The sequence below is a fragment of the Lobosporangium transversale genome, assembly GCF_002105155.1.
Source record: "Lobosporangium transversale strain NRRL 3116 chromosome Unknown BCR41scaffold_32, whole genome shotgun sequence".
NCBI lineage: Eukaryota > Fungi > Mortierellomycota > Mortierellomycetes > Mortierellales > Mortierellaceae > Lobosporangium > Lobosporangium transversale.
Genome location: NW_019029010.1, coordinates 216,434 through 235,718, shown reverse-complemented (window position 1 = coordinate 235,718; position 19,285 = coordinate 216,434). Strand labels below are relative to the sequence as shown.

The 19,285-nt window shown below is 43.4% G+C and overlaps 3 protein-coding genes across 3 annotated transcripts; 1 reads left to right on the top strand and 2 right to left on the bottom strand.

The window, feature by feature from the left end:
* Window positions 1-4,628: 4,628 nt before the first annotated feature.
* BCR41DRAFT_292800 (hypothetical protein) lies at window positions 4,629-4,862 on the top strand (the record flags this gene model as incomplete). Its single annotated transcript, XM_022020376.1, has 1 exon — window positions 4,629-4,862. A coding segment is annotated over one exon (234 nt), but the record flags the coding sequence as incomplete, so codon positions are not given.
* A 1,713-nt stretch (window positions 4,863-6,575) lies between these two features.
* Window positions 6,576-7,872, bottom strand: BCR41DRAFT_398551 (hypothetical protein; the record flags this gene model as incomplete). Its single annotated transcript, XM_022028970.1, has 2 exons — window positions 6,576-7,697; window positions 7,807-7,872. The coding sequence occupies 2 exons, from the start codon at window positions 7,870-7,872 to the stop codon at window positions 6,576-6,578; spliced, it is 1,188 nt and encodes a 395-aa protein (XP_021879101.1).
* Window positions 7,873-17,854: 9,982 nt separating this feature from the next.
* Window positions 17,855-18,922, bottom strand: BCR41DRAFT_132420 (hypothetical protein). The gene is made up of 3 exons (XM_022019492.1): window positions 18,643-18,922; window positions 18,283-18,568; window positions 17,855-18,183 (listed from the first exon to the last, which is right to left on the bottom strand). The coding sequence occupies exons 1-3, from the start codon at window positions 18,770-18,772 to the stop codon at window positions 17,973-17,975; spliced, it is 627 nt and encodes a 208-aa protein (XP_021879100.1). The 5' UTR covers window positions 18,773-18,922; the 3' UTR covers window positions 17,855-17,972.
* Between the last annotated feature and the right edge of the window lie 363 nt (window positions 18,923-19,285).

Here is a 19,285-nt window from a genome sequence, read left to right as displayed (position 1 = left end):
TGTCCCGGAGTGTCGTCCCAGATCCACTGCACGCCATCAGAGCAGATTCGGTTTATTTTCGATTCATCTGACCAAATAACCTTTTTCCAATCTTCCAGAGTTCATTCCTTATACTTATTGATAAAATGCAAACGAGCTTTAATATGTCGTCGACGTAAAGCTGGCATACGTACACGCCTCTTTGCTGTCAACCCTAACTCCTTGAGCCGTCGTCTAACGGTGGTCTCAGAAACAGCCGCTGGTATGGTGGCCTCAACTGCAGTCTTGAGTGTACCTCGTTTCATGTCCACCTTAAGATACTGCATGGTATCTCTAGATACTTTCCTTGGTCGACCGCCTTTATTGACTGGCATGTACTCCTTATTATGTGCATAGATCCTGGTGATCGTCGCTATTGATATACCAACACTAGCAGCAGCTTCTCTAGTAGACATGCCTCCCATCATTAACCTCCTGGCTTCGTTGACTTTCCTTTGTGGAGTGGGTCCCATATTCTGTGAAGATAGAGTTAAGAGAGAGTTAAGCTAGTGTTCATAAAGGAAAGAGAGAAAAGCCCTTTTTTTACTTGCATTAAATGACGTCCAAAAGTTGACATGGGCAACATTTTAGACCACATGTGAAACTGATTCAATGACCTGAATGAACAAAAAAGTCATTAGCTTTCCAAATGAGACAAGCTAATGTCACAACGCATAACTACGACGTAGAAGAAGACGGGAGCTTTATTAAACCAAAGTATGAGTGGTGTATGCATATACGGTTTCTAGGAATGAAAAAAGGAAGGGAATGAATTATTGAATCAGTTTTGCATGATAGTGTTACTAGAAACTCCAACCACAAGTTTATTATGATTATATACGTCTGGTATCTTGACAAGTTTAAGGCGAGCACCATATTGGGTTGTTGGTCCTGCATTTGGTGAGCTACTGTTACTAGTGTTTTTTGATTCTGCATGTGAATCTAGAACTGAATCCCTGCTGTAAATTTCAGCACATGTAATTGTCATCTTCTTGGGTCCCGTGACGAGAACTGCTCCTGTGATTGTTTCTAGTCCTTTATTGCCACCAGATTCAATAACTTGGATTCCTTCTATTGCCAAGGCTTCGTGGGTTTTTAGAATGGAATCAACATCGGCTTTCACTCTCTTCTTCTGATTTTGGGGATCAAGTATCGATATGTTGACATCAAGGAGAAGAGACCGCAAAAGTTCCAAAGTATGAGGCCGAACAAGCATCGGGTCCCCATTTATATGGCAGGGAATAGTATCTGTGCTTTCCAATGTAGGTTCGCGGAAGTTCACAGGGAGCGAGCCCCAAAGGTCATCCCATACTTCGCTGGAGCTTACCGTTTGTCGTGGCGTGCTTTGTCTTGTGATGATTTGAGGTGGTGGCTAAATAGAGTAAGCAGGTCATAAGAGGTGTTAATAAGTTTGCCATTAACTGTAGTTTAATATAAGCAATATAGAGTTTCTCTTACCGATCGCTTCTGTGAGCCTGCAACCAGTCTCTGGGTAGTTGTCGATACGTAGGCCTCCTTCGCGGGTTTGTCAAATGTCTTTACGGGGAGGCATTCTACCAGTTCGTGCTCTTTGTCTGCGGGATGTTCTTCATCGATGGCTTCTCTAACGTCGGTTACAATCAGGCGGGAGCTTATGTTCGTACCACGATCGCCACTGTACGTCGCTACTTTGAAGTATCCGCAAACCTCAATGTCCATGTCCGAGATCTCCTCCCTCAACATGGTTATGATAAATGGCGCCACCGGGTGCTGTCGCATTGCCTTCGGAGTTGATGCTTGGATTTGTATTTTAGAGAACCCCTAATCTCACGACAGTTGAACGAAATGTTGCAGAGAAGTGACCCATCTTCCAGTCGACCGTCGGGGCAGCGTACGTTAATGCGTAACCAGTCTGGACAGGGGAAAACGGCCATTGTGTGTGAGCAGTGTGGGTAGTGGAGGTATGAGGTTTGAGGTCAAGGGTAGGTAAAAAAAAAAGTAGGTGAAAGAATATGATTTTTTTTTTTTCTTCTCATTCAACCTGCCCTTCTTTTATTTTTATTTTTATTTTTATTTTTATTTTTGAACAGTTCGATCATCTTTGCACAGATCTTTTGGATGCTTTGATCAGACATCAGTTTTTTTTGATCAGTTCGGTCATCTTTGCACAAATCTTTTAGACGCTTTGATCAGTCATAAGCTTTTTTTATTTATTTTTTTATTTTTATTTTTTTTGTTCAGTTAAACCATCTTTTCCTTTGAATCCTTCGCTTTTCTTAATAAAAAAAATAGTTAGAGTAGGCTGTTAATGCTCGGCAACTGCAGAGGATGGACGCATCAGCGCTTATGTTATCAAAGCCACCTTTTATTACCAAATATATCCCTTTATTGTTTCAAAAGAAAGAGAAAAAAGAAAAAGGTATAGGAAACTCTTCTTGTTTCTTTACCTTTTCCCTTCTTTTGAAAACATCTTGCTTTTCTACCTTTGTAAGCCCATTTTGTAACATCGCCATGTCTGATCTTCCACCATCATCCCCCGTTCACAGTCCTTGGTCAGACCCTCGTCTCCCTCGGTCTAGTGAAGGGCACGAACTTTCCTTTGGCTCCGAGAGTGAAGAGACTTCGTCCAATCCTTGGGAAGAGCCTCGCTCTGAGTATGGTATTACTTTTTTTCATGATTGTTGACACTCTGCACTGTACTTTATTTATGTTGTCCTTCAACTTACTCACTTTTTTTTTTTTTTTTTTTTTTTTATTCAATTATCTAGTTCACCGGGGACTTTTGGTTGGAGCTCTGATAACGCTGGAGAGTAAGTAGCTTCAGTAGTGGCAGCAACAGGGCTTTTCATCTTCTGCATATGACATTAAAATGGAAACACTAATAGTCTTTGAGCCTTACTTCCTGCTACATTGTCTACCTAGTGAACTTTGGCATAAATGGAGCTCTGAGACAGTTGAAAAGTAAGCACCTTTTAATGCCCAAGAGCCAGCTCAGCAACGAGCTTATTTTTAATTTTTTTTATTTTTTTATTTTTTTTTCTAACGCTTCTCGATTCCACTTTTTATGATGATAGTTTATACGACGAAGAGGTTGACTTCAATCTGGATGACATGGATGAGCATGAACAGTGGGAAGAGGACATGTATGTTACTCCTGAGATTTTTTTTTTTTTTTTTTTGTACAAACCGCTGATTGTACCTTATCTCTACCGAAACCCTTGCTTAGTGTAGATGCTGCAGCAGACGTACAGGCATACGATGGACCAGAGGAGCAACGTTTGCTTCAAAAGCAGCTGGATGATGAAGCCCCATTCCTTCGGGATATTATGCCTGAAGGCCGTCATTTACCTGTCATCATCGAACATAACTTGAGGCAATACCGAGAACACGCCCAGCGAAGTCCTGATTTTTTTGTTGTGTTTGCTGTCGTATTCTCTACTTTGAGGATGCAATCATAATAAAGGTGAAAGCAGGCTTGGCTGTGGATTTGGATGCGATCGAATGGCCTTGTCTGCAGTACGATCGCACACCAACGATGAAAAACAACATCCCCGTAGCATGTGCAAGCCATAGACTACTGACAGAGAGCACTCTGGAGATGGTAAGCACTCTTAAAAATAAAAAAATAAAAAAATAAAAAAATAAAAACTAATGTTATATATTATCTGAATAGATTGACTTCATCAACATGTACTGGACTAACCCTTTTCGGCACACAACAGAGAATGGCAACCTAATAAACGAGAACCAAGCCCCGCAACCTCTTCGGGCCTTAACTTTGGCAGACTTGCCGTATGTGTGTAAGATTATGACACACGTTCCCGTCGTCCAAAAGACCGGCACGCTCCTCGAGTTCACACACATCGATGGCAACATTTCCATCTACAGGTCCAATAAATTCATTCGCTCCGTTGACGGGCTGCGGAACACCCTTATCAACAACCGTGTTCCACCCGCAAACCAAGACCGAATCCTTGAAGCACGGCAATGGCTCCGGGACTATAACCCACTCTTTACTGAAGCCCAACCAGACCTCACTGACAGAGCAGCTGTGCGTGGCCAAGTCCGAGAGAGCGAGGCAGCAGCTGGTCACCGTCCTCTCTTCAACACTGCCCTGCTGCGCCCCGTCCGAGAAGAAAGGCCAAGGGCCGCCGATATCTCTGTGGAGGAAGTCTTGGTCGCCGTTGACTTGCAGACTCAGGCGGACATCGCCTTCTCCAATCCAGAACTCCTGCCCTCGCTCTTCCCTGAGCTCTACCCCTTCGGGACCGGGGCCTTTGCGCTGTGGCATCAAAAACAGACTTTACGTCAACCACAAGATCGTGATTTACCAATAATGACCATCAAGGGCTATGCAAAGTATCGGATCCTCCACTTCAACCGCGCCTTTGGCCGAAACGAGCGCTTTATTGCCTTTATGGAGGACTTTATAACAAAAAACAACTTACACGGATACCGGCTCAGGACCACGCCATCAACACGAGAGGGCAGAGCCACGACTAGGGCCGATGATCGAGTAGAGTCCATGGCCCTCCCCTGCACCATCCGCCTCAGTGTGGCGTACAAGCTCCAGCTGCAGTACGAGATCGACTCTATGTGCCAAAAGTTCGGGACCCCAGAGACAGGCGCAGACACAAACAAACGAAGTGGCGAGAGACATGTTGAACGATGAACAACGGCAACTGATGACACGGATCGTCCTTAATTCCGGACGTTATTTTGTGTCGGGACCAGCGGGCACGGGGAAATCGACTCTTCTGCGTGCTCTTTGCGAGGTAGTACGTGAACACGGAGTGTATGAACCCATACGCCTTGCACCCTCTGGCGTTGCAGCAGCGAACATTTCAGGGCAAACTATCCATAGCTTCTTCGGCTCCAGGGTTGATCCGACACTGCGCCAGGCCGGCCTTCATCCCAGATTTGTTCAGACTGGACTGGATCATAAAGACGCTTCGGTTGCGCGGCCGGAAACGCTATCTAGTGATAGATGAGGTGTCGATGATGCAGGCTTCAATGCTCGATCAAATATCCGAGGCACTAAAGCGACTCGCTACAGGCGCACTGGCCCAGCTCCCATTCGGAGGCCTGCCCATCGTCCTCTTCGGAGACTTTGGACAGCTCGGGCCCATTGTCCGGGAGGTGGACAATCATGACCAATGGCTATGGATGGCCACGATCTTCCATACCTTTGTCCGCCATGAGCTCACGCAGCCTTGTCGACAAGGACAGGACCCGCCTTCTTTACCTTCCTCAACCTTATCCGGCGTGAACCCCAGAACGAGGCAGAGGTGGCACAGATTAGGACCATACTGACTGCACTCTCAGCAGCAACAGCTCGACAACCGAATGCAACCATCCTAACACCATGGCGAAGAGTTGCTCGTGAGGTGAACGACATAATACAGGCACAATTGCTGCAGGAGAACATCATCCCAACCTCATTTATGGCAGTCGATAGCATCCCACGACGGCGACGACAACAACAGCAATATGACTTTCGGGCGTATCTGGAGAATGAAACAGGATTGGCAACATGTCTGGAACTGTGGGTGTGCAAGAAAATACTCACTAGACACCATGCAAATCTTCATTATAAAAACCCACGAAGCCTTGGCAATAGAAGGAATCCAAGTTATTGAATCTGGTGGCAATAAAGGACTAGAAACAATCACAGGAGCAGTTCTAGTCACGACAGAGAATCAGAATCAGAATCAGAATCAAAAGCTGGAGCTAACGAGGACAAGGCCAAGAAAGTGAGCTCTCAGGAATGGGAGGCAAGCGAATAAAAAATAAAAAAAAAAAGCCAAGACTAGCAGATTAAAAACGATAGCAATAAAGATGAATGAACTTTGCAATTAAATAAAGAGAAAACAAAAAATGCAGCCATGTAAGAGTTTGTCACTATGCTTTGTAGCCTCATTATTCAAAAAAAAAAAGTTTTTTAGCTACGTCACATCTGGTTTTACAAAGCTTACACCCCAGATACTGGGGCCCAACGATCATCAAGGCGCCATTCGAACCCGTTTTCAATGATCTCACAGCCACCAAAAATTCATACATATCCATTTAGTACGTTATCGAGAACTTGGAAAAACATTGAATTCAAAAAAAAAAAATAAAAAAAATAAAGTCAAGTCAATGTGGGATCTCGACTGCGAAAAAGATCTGAAACAAAAATTTATGTCACGTCACATCTGTCTCACTTTTATTTACTCGCCCAACACTGGGGCCTGGGGCCTGAGATTTCAAAGGCGGTGAGGGAACCAACATCTCTCTTTCCTCTTCTCTTTTATTTTTTTTTATTTTTTTATCTTTACAGCGATACTTAAGGGGCCGTTATGTATAACTTGTTCATAAACTTTTTTTTTTTTTTTTTTTTTTTTTCCAGTTTGTCAATTGGCGCACAATACCAGTAGCGATCTATTTGTTTTCCTCAGAGATCCTGCTTCCAACAATGTGGCTAATATTTGTAAATGTTTGTTTAGCTCAACATTTCCGATCAATGTAATCTCGTCTACGGAATCTGGAAAGAGAGCTTGGATTGCCTCAAGAGGCGTTCGAAATTCTGGATTAGACTTTCAGTGATCGAGACTGACCTTAATGACACTTCTTGCGAGCTTTGCTCTTTCCTCATCAATAATCACTGCTTGTCCAAGTTTATTGAAAAGAAATCCAGCACCAAATGCCCTCCCTCGGCCACCTCCGGAATTGGCAATGGTGAAGATCGTGTATGGCTGAAAAGGAATTGAGTTTGTCATCGGTCCCGAGCACCGAGAGAGGTCGTATGCGCCAAACTGATCGAACTTTGTTCTAATCTGCCGTAGACACTCCATCCCCATATTTCTTGTCACCCTGGAAAGTGATTTCTTCTTCATTTCCTTGCAGAGCTTGATTCGCTCAGAGTTAAGGAAAATACGGATCTTTGAAGTATCTCTTTCAGAGATGACGAAGATTTGGGTATCACCTCCCACCGAAACAGCTGATTTGCCCTCAGGATCAAGGCGAACACAACTTGTGACCAGGATGTTGCATGTGAAAGTGCCGATGACGAGCCGCTTGCCATCTTTCTTATGCAGGGTGACTGGATGGACGCCTTTGTACCTGTCTTTCCGGACTGTTTCTGGAAGCGATGTGTCCTTTGGCACACCCTTCACTGCTGTTCTTTGTTCGGAATGGCAATCAATCATTCTAGTCCGGCCATAGGATTCAACTTCGTTGATTAAGATGCAGCTTTGGTCACTTTGTTCAGTGTAAAACATGATCACGCCAGAGAGGATGTGGCTCGAGATCTGCCGTGCCTGCGGATAGGTTGTCCAATTCAGGTTCAGCAATTTGGCTGTCATCTTTAACAGCTCGATGTAATGGCGTGTTGATAAAGAGCCAATGAAAGGTGACTTTTCAAGGATGTTTTTTATTGGTGGTTGCAATGGGGAAGAACACTTCACGCATTGTTGGATGTCCCATGCTGCTGGACTTTCAGAACCTTGAATTGGTCGAATGATGGGAATGAAAGTTGGCTGGCTTGGTAGTTTGTTGAAGATCTCCTTCTTGACCATTACATTGTACTCTTTCCCTTCCAGAGCAATTCCGATGGGATATTCACCAACTTTGTCTGCAAAATAGAGCGCCTTTTGCCATGATGGTGATGAAATAGGTGATGCTTCAATAAGAGCCTCGTTGACTGATCTCCAGACTTTGGACTAGGACTGGGATTGACAACGCTTTCTTCCACCTGTGTTTGTATGTGTTCGAGGCAGGCTTTGTTCCTTTCGTCAAGAATGTGTTTTCGAAATCCTGATTTTGTGTCACAGACAAAGGCACATTTCCTGCAACGATATTGGCCTTCACTCCGCTGAATAATGACGGGTCCTCCATCATTGAAATAAATAGTGCCCCCTGCAGTGTGCCAATCATGAATGTGGCTGTTGAGAGACGACAAGCTTGCAAAGTCTTTCTTGCAAATGTGGCATTCTTGCCGTGTCTTTTATCTTTTTACGTCTCTCTCTTCGTCTCTCTTTTCATCTTCTCCTTGAGACGATTTCGTCATTCTTTGAAGATCGTTCCTAAAAAAAAGAAACTTGCAGTCAGGCATCAGCAATGAACTAAAAAAAGACAACGATAGATGGTGATGGGCAAGCTAAAAAAAAAAAAAAAAAAAAAAAAAAAAAAAAAAACACTGCAATGGACAGTGATGGACAACATCAAATAGTAAAAAGCAAATTTCTGAAATTAAGGTGTACTCCCTTACATCAAAGTAGCCACGTTTTTTTTTTTTTTTTTTTTTTTGTCAGTCCAAAGAGTCGCAACGCAGGAAAGTCAGTAAAATGAGAGAACACGAAAAGAAAAGGGAAGGCTTGAGTGTATAGAAAAATGAGAGAATGCTTTCAGTTTGGATAACTAGACATGAAGTAAAGGTTTTGGGAGAGTTGAGTAAAATGTGAGAGAGAGTGAAAAGTGAATGATATGACAGGGAGGAGAGAGGAAGGAGAGGTGGAAGTAGAAGAGTGTTCTGAAAGAATAGTGAAAGATGCGGGGAGGAAGAAAAGAAGAAAGAGGGTGGGAGAATTAAACATCGTGAGAAAAAAAAAAAAGAAAATGGCCCCTGAAATGGTCTGTGGAGGATGACATTGGAACACATGAGTTTTTTTTTTTTTTTTTTTTTTTTTTTTTTTTCTTCTTTCCACACACGATAATTTACCTTTATAAAAAAAAAAATAATGACAGAACGAACTCACTGGTCGAGTACTTTTGATCTTCTGGTCGAGTGGATAGCGGAGCAGTGTGGAGGAAAAAAGCAGACAAAGTTTTTTTTTTTTTTTTTTTTTTTTTTTTTTTCACTTAAGATTTAGGGGAGATAAAACAATACAGCGTCTGAAGAGGAGAAGGTTTTTTTTTCTTTTTTAATGATTGCAAAGTCGTTCAGTTCGTTGGAGAGCAAAGGAAAAAATGGAGAAAGGACGAGAGGACGTCCAATGATGTAAGGGAGAATGAGGTGGAGCAATAAATAAAGCGCTTAAAAAAAAAAAAAAAAAAAAAAGAGTAGAGTGAACTAGAAGAATGAAACGATGACAATGAAAAGACAGAGATGTAAAAATCTGAAGAGAGGGAAAGAAAAGAGGGAGGAAAGAGTGAGCTGGAGGAAATGTGAAAGAAGCAGAGAAAGAAAAGAAGAAAATGGAACCTGAAAATGGTCGGTGATGACGTTTGTTTAAAGTCAGTCATGAAGTGCCTCAATAATACACTATTTATTTTTATACAAAGACCTCTGGTAAATATACTTACTGCTTCTCTAATCCCCAGATTTTGCATAGACCTTGTTTCCTTTATTTCATTTATTTCTCATCCCTCTAGAAGTTCTAAAGCAGATGCTGGCGGATGCTGGGAGATGGATAAAGACTTTCTAGCGACGATGGGATATTGAGCACTAGAAGATCTTCAAGTCTCCGTACTCGACTAAGAGCAACGTATCCCTGACCACTACAAAAGAGTCCTCCGAGATTAACCACTACTGCGGGAAGAGTTAGTCCTTGTGCTCTGTGGATAGTCGTGGCGTAGGAAAACAGCAAAGGAAACTGTCGTCTTGCTCTTCCTCCCTTGGATAGCTGTCGAGTTATTCGCTCGATCTTAATCTCACGGTCATTGCGGAGACGGACAATCACCTGGTTCTCGAAAATCCCCGTGATTGTGGCCAGCGTTCCGTTACAAACATCCCTACTCAGGTTTGATGTGACGATAACTTTCGCTCCAATCCAGAGTTTGAGTTTGGTTACCAACCCGGTCTCACTTTCAAACAACGAATTGTTATAATTTGAGAAGATGCCGCCTGAATCCTTTGCCTTCAAGTCCATCACATGCATCCCTTCAGCCATCGCTTGTTCTGTGATGATGGAATTTATCTTCTCTACGGTCTTCACCCTTGCAGATAAGACTATGACTTGCTCCCAATCCTCGACAGTCTTTGCTTCTCGGCTCTGAAGCACAGTCAATACGAAATGGGATTCTAACTCCGTCCTGGGTCCTATGCGAACAATGGACAGGAAATCAAAAAAGGCATTGTGACCTTCCTGATGACAAGACGTACGGAACTCCATCCGCTGAAATGATGAAAACACCTGGGCATCTCAGGCCCGCTCATTGTGTGCATCTGGGTCAGCAGACCCTAGACCAGCAGGATGTGCCACCACTGGCCCTAGTTGACCAAAATCTCCAAATAGTGTAACAGGGATCCCTGCGAAAGGAGTACCGGACAGAGCAAAGTTCTTTGTATTCGTGCGAAGAGCAAAAGAAATCCTATCCAAAGTGGAAGCCAGAACCATGGAGATTTCGTCAATGATGAAGAATGGCCTCTTTCCGCGTATCTGGTGCAAATTCCTGTCAAGTGTGAATGGGTCGTGCAGAAACTGGTCTCTGGATCGAGGATCCATCTTGGCACCAAAAAAGCGGTGGATAGTCCATCCACAAATGTTTACTGCTGCCACTCCTGATGGAGCTAACACCACAGGCTCATACACACCTCCGTTGCAAAGCTCACGCACAAGTACACGAATCAGGGTCGATTTGCCCGTTCCTGCGCGCCCAGAGACGAAGTAGCGGTCAGGTGTCTCAACCATTTGGATCAAAGCAGCCTGCTGCTCTTGGTTAAGAGCTGGAGACGCTTCAAGGGCACCTTGGAGCCCCAGATTTACTGATGGATCCGGAAGCAACGGCGAAACGGTCTCCATTAACTCATCAGGCAAAAGAGCCCTAGTGAGGTCAAAATAGGTCTCTGCACCGAAAGCATGCAACCACTGATCTGTGTCAATACGCATTGGCCAGTGCAGCATCAACAAATGAACACAGGCTTCATCAACATTATCCATTGGTGTGGCTCTGTATCTTACAACACGCTGATGCCCAGCCTCATAACGTCGGTATTTACGAGGCGGGTCACTTCTGTCTAAATACGTAATTTTAACATCAGCGGTGCCTTGGTTGTATGGGGGCTTCGGTTGCTCTCCTGAGATACCAGTGAAGACCTGACGATACTGCTCATAAAACTGTATATACGTCAAGCTCTCGAACAGAGTACCCTCAGGTCTCTGCAGATACTTGATCCATAGATCGTCCATAAAGATATCTGTTGGATCCTCAGGGTCTCCTTCTCCTGCCTTGGGCCTAATAATAGACTTTCGGTCCTCTTTTTTATGTGATTGGAGAAAAAGCACCTTGTGACTTTTATGCGATAGATGCATCGATGTCAAATCCATAACCAGTTCTGGTAAGGAGATTTTGTTGTAAAAAAATTCTGCACTCAAATGTCATTAATATTTTCAGAACCGGTAACTTTGTCCAAGTCCTTTTTTTTTTTTTTTTTTTTTTTTTTTCTTCCAGTCCTAACTCACTGTTCCCTTCCTTAACTGTTAAAAGACCTGCAAGCTTCTCATCTTCATGGGCATCTATGATTGACAGGAAACAAATCTGTTTATTAAAACTTAAAAATAAAAAATTAGACAAAATCCGGCAAGAAAAAACGTACCTGATGGAACTACGGAACCTTGGTATGTTGTTATGGCTTTGCTTATATATTTGCCTATGTAGACCAACGCTCGCGATCCCATATTAATCTGAATATCCATGTTGCTTTGGCAGAATCGCAAAATAGCTGCATTATAGTTATTGGTATACTCATCTCAGCCCTCCTTGCGTAAACAAAACGCTCACTCTCCTTGTCAAAATACGTATTACTGGCTAGGGGTTTTGGAAAGATAAAGCGACAAACTTTAGAGCGCTTTTTGCAGTAGGACCTTGAGTGCCTATGATGCTGATGCGTCTTAATCAAATACTGCAAAAATGGGTCTTCCGACTGGGCTCCACATGCCACTACATGAAGGTCCGGATCTGCTCTGCCTCAACGCAATTTTATATGCGGCTCCTGTCCTGAGGCTCGCTGGAACTGCAATCGACTCGTCACGATTGAGCCTTCCAGCTTTCGTAGTCGCAAAAAATCCAGGTAGCAAAAGGTGTATGGTCAGATAACAATGGTTTTAATAATATTAGTAATAATAATAATAATAATAAAGGAAAGATATTAAAAATAGAAATAAAAGAGCTACAGTTAACGCTTACTAATGTATTATCGCTTACATTCAAAGATATCTGCGCGTTCTGTTGGCCGCTCATTTGCTCGTAATCTGGTTGTAGTACGGAACCGATAGCCGTAAGTACGGTCTTTGTTGATCCAGTCTGTAATAAAGCAAATGAACCGTGGGTTGCATGCGAAATGTCGATCGAAATTCAGGATCCGATACTTCGCATAGATTTCGATCTGGAAGTGCTACAAAAGACGACGCACTATCCTCATTATCAAAGTAGCCATGGGACATATGTGTGTGACCTCTTTTATTCCTTCTGACCGAGAAAACTAAAAATAAAATAAATAAAATCTAGCGTTCGCTCTGATCTACTCTCTATCTAGTAACGAGTGAAAAGAAAAGGGAGGTGTGGGAGGGACATATGTCCCATGGCTACTCTGATAATGAGGATAGTGCGTCCTTTGTAGCACTTCCAGACGACCAATTCCCTTGAACCATGATATCTTGGGTTGATACGCCAGCGATGGCTGCCAAGGTTGATCCTATAGCGCGTGGCTTTGGAGGAGGCCGTTTCGACGGAAGATTTGGAATCCGACGTGTGATTTCATTCATAAAAGTGCCTATGGTACTGACCCTAAGGACTTTGGACTTGTCTTTCACAAAACGCATAAGAGGATTGAATTTATAATCCTGATCTTTGTGGTGCTCGATTTCGAGAGGTGTGTCCGCTATCCGTCTGGTGTATTCTGTATAGGCCTCGACTGGGCAAATTTTCTTGTCGTTAGGGTGTCTACCTACGAAGATCGACTTTATGATGCGCTGCCCATCGCGCCGTTCCTTAGGGAAGACTATGGTAAGGAGAAGACCCTTTCATTGATATCTGACTTTGACACATCAATGCAACCGATATCATCTGGCCGGAGAAACGCACAAACGCCTAAGAGCCAGCAGAGCTTGCGAGAGAGCTTAGGCATATCAAGATCCACATTGTCCTCCATGCGGAAGTATGAAAGGATGGGTGAAATGTCGAGTGCGGATACGTGCTCCATTTGAAATACGCCAGTACTTTTCATTGCTGCCATGAACCGCTGAAAGTAGATATTGCCTGTGATCACGGATGTGTCGTCGTAAAGCTTTAAGATGGCTGATTTTTTGTTAAGAGTGGTATTCCTACTCCAAGAATAGATAATCCGCGCATGGCATAAATAGTTAACTACAGCAATTGCATTTGGCGTACTAGGGTCGAAGCCTTCTTGTTGAGCCCATACTGCGAAAGCCTCTTGAGTTGGCAGATATTGTCGACGTGTTTTGCTGTTGGCACCTGCTGAATCTAGTAGAGTGATAGCGGATGGTGAGAGTCCTGCATCTAGATCTTTACGTCGCCTCTTATTCTCCATGCTGTCAATGACCAGAGTGGATTCTTGCTGAGGAGATCGCTTGCGCTTCCGACGGCTGGTAGGACTGCTTCCCGAGGGATCGGGATTGGTGGTGCTACTGCCATCTCCTTGATGGTTGGGAACCATATTGCACTCGGCCACCATGGGGTTATTACTGTTGCTGTCAGTTTCTGGGTCTGTATCCTCTCCAAGATGATTGATAGAAGATTCCATGGGGGGCAAATGTAAAGGTTGCCCATCTCTGTCCAGTTGTGTTGAAGGGCGTCTATCTTCAGAGCATCTGGATGGAATTTCCATGAGACAAATGTCGGTAGCTGTTTGTTCTGTGCCGACGCAAATAGGTCCACCTGATGTGGCCCCCATTGGTGTTCCAGTTGTTGAAAGAATGGGCGACTGATCCTCCATTCCAATTGCGATATCATTCGCCGTGACGGTGCATCCGCTGGGTTGAATGCAGATGGGATGTATGTCGTCCGAAGTCGAGTCCCCGTTGCTAGGCAGTGACGCCATAACGTGTCCGCTAGTCTCATTAGTTCCGGAGACCTCGTCCCTCCGAACCTGTTGATGTGTGCAATCGTTGTCGTGTTGTCGCATATGATGTTGATCATTTTGCCCTGTGTTATTGGTAGTTGAACAGCTCGAAGAACTGTCTGTAGTTCCTTCCAGTTGATGTGGTGGTCTTTCTCTTGTGGAGTCCATTTGCCACTCCATGTTTGATTGTTGATCACGATCCCCCATCCGGTGTCCGATGCATCCGTGTATATGTCCATTTGTGTCTGTTGTTGAATCCATGACAGACCATTCCATGACGTCAATTGCTCCTTCCACCATTGAAGGTTCTCCTTGGCTGGTTCCGTGAGGGTGACCGTGTCCGACCAAGAAGCTCCCTTGGCTTTTAGTGCTGTGTTCTTGAGGTGAAGCAGATTCCGTGTCATGAATCGCGCTGGGAACACTGCCATAGATGTTGCCATTGCTTTCCCGACGAACGAAGAAAGTTCCCTTAAAGAAGTGGCGCCTTTTCGTAGCAGCTTTCCTGCCTCGCGCCGTATGTCCCTGACTTTGGATTTCGGAACTGTGACAGTCATATCCCGGGAGTTGATGGTGAAACCTAAATGGTCTATTTTCTGTGACGGGATCAACGTAGACTTGGCTTCCTTGATGAGGAATCCTAGCGCTGCCAACTTGTCTTGCACTAGTTGAGTGAACTGGATTGATTGTTCTTTGTTCTTGGCTAGGATTATCAAATCGTCTAGGTACGCTGATATGCGAATTCCTCGTCGTCGTGCCCATTTGAGGAAAGGCTTGAGAACTTTGGTGAACACTAGCGGAGAGAGCGAGAGCCCGAAGGGAAGTGTACGGAATTGAAATTTCCGGTTCTTCCATTGGAACTGTAGATAATGACGATAATCTGGATGGATTAGTACGTGAAGAAATGCGTCTGATAGGTTGATGCTTGTCATAAAGTCGTTCTTCTGTAACATTGCGCATACTGTCGTCATCGTCTCCATTTTGAAGTGCCGCTCTGAGACGTAGGCATTCAACGGTCTTAGATTTAAGACTGGTCGAATGTCCCCGGTTTTCTTGGGGATGGTGAAAATTCGGCTCTTGAAACCAGGGCCCGAAGCGACCTCTATGGCTCTTTTGGCTAAGAGCGCGATTACCTCTTGATCGATCGCCTTCTCTTCCTCCGCTGCTACTCGAGCTTGGTACGCTGTTGAACTGGATATCGGTGGCCGTTTGTGGAAAGGGATTTTGAATCCCTCGGAGACGACCGACTTGACCCATTCGCTGTCGGTTATGAGAGCCCATGCTTCTCTGTAAATCTGTAAACGGCCACCTACTGCTGGCCTGCAGTCTGTGCCTGACTTGTCTGGTTGGATTGAGGGGTTTGGTAGCCTCGGCCTCGGCCTCGTCCCCCTCTCCTTGGATTTTGGCCTCGCCCAAAAAAAGAACCATTGTCATTTTGATAGTGGGCGGTCTGAGTTTGACCCGATGGATGAGATTGGCTAGAATTAGAAGTGGGTCTGTAAGTATTTGCGCTAAAGAAACTCCGGTTTTGAGTCCTCCTGTTGTACGCCCGTTGTCTTGTCGGGTTAGTAGCCTGACGAACACTCTTTGCCAATTTGCTGGCTTCAATGAAGTCTGAAGTAGAGACAATTGGTGGATCAACTGTGTCCTTGGTGACTGAAATTTTGTGCGCTTGGTAAACAAGGTCCTCCCTGTCGCTTGACATTTGCTGTGCAAGGTGTGCAATATGTTCACGCATTGTCTGTGCGAGCTGTAAGCACGCTTGTGCGACCGCAGGGTCAACTTCGTAGGAAAACATTTCCGTGGCAAATTGATCAAGTGGTCTTGTAAGGTTTGCCAATCGTGATTGATAGCGTGAGATTGTTTTGTCCATGGAACTGTGGTGAGAGGAAGAGTCGGGCCAGTCAATGAGTGCCGATTTGGGTGCAGAATAGGTTTGGGTTGTGTTTTTGGCAAAAGACTGCATCTCTTTAGCCATTTCTGTTGCATATGCAAGATCGTCTGCACGGTTTCCAGATTTATGTTTGAAAAAATCTTTCCCGTCCATTGCTGGGTAGTGGACGAGAATGGAGTCGTCAGGGGTAATTTCGTAAGCTGGTTCCTTTGGAACCAAGTAGGGGTTCGATCGACTGGATTCAGAGCTAGTCGAGAGAGCCTCAAGCCGGCTGGTGAGTGTAGCCAGCTGGCTCTGGAGAGAGTGTATAATTGGATCAGAAGTGTCATACTCGCTCATTTGGAACTTCAATACGCTGGATGTGTTCCTGAGCGAGAAAAAAGAAGATAGAGAGTAGATCAGAGCGAACGCTAGATTTTATTTATTTTATTTTTAGTTTTCTCGGTCAGAAGGAATAAAAAGAGGTCACACATATGGACCATGGCTACGAGGATAATTCAAAAAATGTAAATAAATATTCTTAATCTCAATAATTTATTTCGGGTGACTGTACAATAAGGCACTAATCAAGTACACCTACGCCTCTCTTTACATCCACCCCATTGTAAAAAGGTCTGTTCTTTGTATACCTGTGATTTGTATTTATATTTTTAGGCACTTGTAGCTTGGTTTTGTTTTGGATGTGAGTCTATTTGCAAGATTGATATATACTAACACAAGCTAAGCACACTTCTGCTAACAATGAAAGAAAAAAGAAGATGGAAACTAAAGTATAAAGTAAATGTGCTCTCATTTATTCTTTTGACCAAGGCGAGAAAAAGATTTTTTGGCCACTGCTCAGTGTCCTTCTGAAAAAAAGATCCATGCAGGGTCCAAAATAAGGTTAATTCTTTAACCAAACTTAGAAAAAAAACCCCCTGTGGGAACAAGGTCTGCCAAAATACTGAAATTTCACAGTGGATCGGAATTTGATCTTGTAATTTGAGCATGGAAGTTTATTTTTAACAACTGTTCGGCGTCGTTTCTTAGCAAATTCTAAATCACGTTCCATATCCTCTCCAAATCGCTTTAACTGGTCCAATTCGTCAACATATTTCTTTTCAAAGAGCTGCCTAATATTATTCTTGTCAACTGTTAAAGCGATCTCAGTAATACCTTTACCGTGCTCCATAAGCGGCTTGTTGATGAAATGCTGAGCTATCTCTGATGGATATGCTAATATGAGACTGATGTAATGCATACGCGGTTTGCAATATTCAGAAAGGTTGATGCCATGATTGTTAATTTATTTTTGGTTGAACTGATCTGCGGGTATCTTGTGCATCATCTAAATCCAGATCGCCACGAAGTTTCAATTGAGCAAATACTACACAATATATATCCGTCTCTGGGGTATCACTGATAAACCGAACAACAAAAACAATACCAGGACCTGACCAATAAGCATAGGGGAAATAGAATGGGCACGGGAAACCTATTAAATTCTGATCCATTGTTGATATGCGAGTCTAAAAGTTGATCCATAGTCATGGTGTCACCCCTGATCCTGGCAGCATGGGTAGTTGTCTTCATTACCCTTTCAAAATCAACGATCTCTGCTTTGCGTCGAAACATTTCGTGACGTATTTCGCCATCATTGAATAGTGCACTTGATACGATCTTGTTATGAAATATACCTTCCAAATTTGTTGGAACTACGGTCTCCCATTCAAATCCGCGAGATGAGTCAGAAGGACTTGTTGTCATTCTATCGCTTTGATGTTGGAAGTGTACTGGATCTGTTTTCTGAAAGAAATTATCCGCTGCTCTCTATTAATATAGGTTACAAAGCAAGTTAGCGATACTATAGCACTATGTATATACCGATTAAATTCTTCAAATAAAAAGAAATAAAACAAAATAAAACAACATACAAATGCAAACGGCTCATCATTGACACTTCATGTTCGCGAAAGTAGCGACTGATAATCTGGAAAAGGCTCTGGAATATATCCTTAAATACTGGAGTAGCGACTTGAAGCAACATCCATTTCTGACACGTGAAAGTTTTATAACTTTCAGGAATGCTCAAGCAGTAGTCAAGGATTAGTAGCCGGGCATAAAGGAGACCAAAAGTGAGATGACGAACTCTATCCGTATTCGACTTCTTATTTTCGGATAGATAAAAATCTGGACGGTCCGACAATGCCTCCATGATGGTATGCATATAGTTTGAGCCCAAGTCCTTCCCTCCGGCATTACAGTAAAGTCCCCAAGGCCTAGATAGCAGTTCCATAGTCGTTCTGGTTTTGCCGCACTATCATTAGTGACATTAATAAAATAAATAAAATAAAAAGTATAAGAAATAGGTCTCTGCAGCTTTCATTATGCATCGGCAATATTACAATGTACTTACTCCTGATAGTCCGTATATGGCAGATGGCGTAATCCTGGGTTGTCTGCCAGAATTTGTTCCACTATACTTAGATTTTTGTTGGGTTGACCTTCTGTTGGTAAATCGAAAAACAATAGTGTTGGAGCTGTTCGGCTCTTTGATGGTCCACGCTTCCCAACTCTCGGTAGTCCTTTAATTCCACTCTCCGTGACGGGCAATTGATACATACCCGAAACGAATTCTTTTAGAAACATGGAGTGATCAGAATCAGGTTGAAAAAACTCTGCAGCAATTTTTTTCAATGCAACTAAGTGAATAAAGAAGGATTGGATTAATAAACAGAATAATAAGTAGTACAACTTGACTGTGTTGAAAGCTTACGTGAAACATCTTGGTCAAAGGTCGGTGTGCTTGTACGAGAGGGTTGACACGAAGAAAGGGAAGTGGTATAGTTATAGTCGTATCTGAAATAAAAAAAAAAATTAGATGCGTCAATTATATTCTCAGTCATTACTAAATGGGGAATAAACTTGCCTGGCGATGGACGCTGAACAATGACGTGAATGGTTTCCTCAGGCAGTGGTGATGTGCCAAATATCTTTGAGATCCTAGCGGTTGCTTTAATGAGTGATGTGGGTGAATCAACCTTTTCAAGATTGGCTTGAATGCCCTCATCTGGAAGCGTCACCTGAAAAAGGACCAGCTTGCTTGCACGAATGTCGTCAAGTAATGGCGATTGTTTTTCCTTAATTGCATTCTTGAGGTCATCCACTTCAACCTTTACACTAAATGGTGAAGAATCGCAAAATAGTTTAATTTTTTAAGGTGTCATTTTGGTATAATTGCGCGCTGAAAAAAATAAATGCTTTAGAAGGAGCAAAGAGTGAGATTGATTGAATAGTTTCCAGCGAAAATATTGGTGTGAATGTGGAGAAAAAAGAAAAGAAAGATGGATGTGAGTGACAATAAATCACGTACATACATCGACATTGTCTACGGTACCATGTCCGTATGTGTGTCACCT

What these genes read in the sequence shown, in the direction of transcription:
- BCR41DRAFT_132420 (XM_022019492.1), bottom strand. Translation starts at nt 18,772, where the DNA reads ATGACTGAGAATATAATTGACGCATCTAATTTTTTTTTTTATTTCAGA. An exon ending in CTTTGACCAAGATGTTTCAC is followed by an intron (nt 18,569 to 18,642) that starts GTAAGCTTTCAA and finishes TTATTCACTTAG; the next exon opens with TTGCATTGAAAAAAATTGCT. An exon ending in CCATATACGGACTATCAGGA is followed by an intron (nt 18,184 to 18,282) that starts GTAAGTACATTG and finishes CACTAATGATAG; the next exon opens with TGCGGCAAAACCAGAACGAC.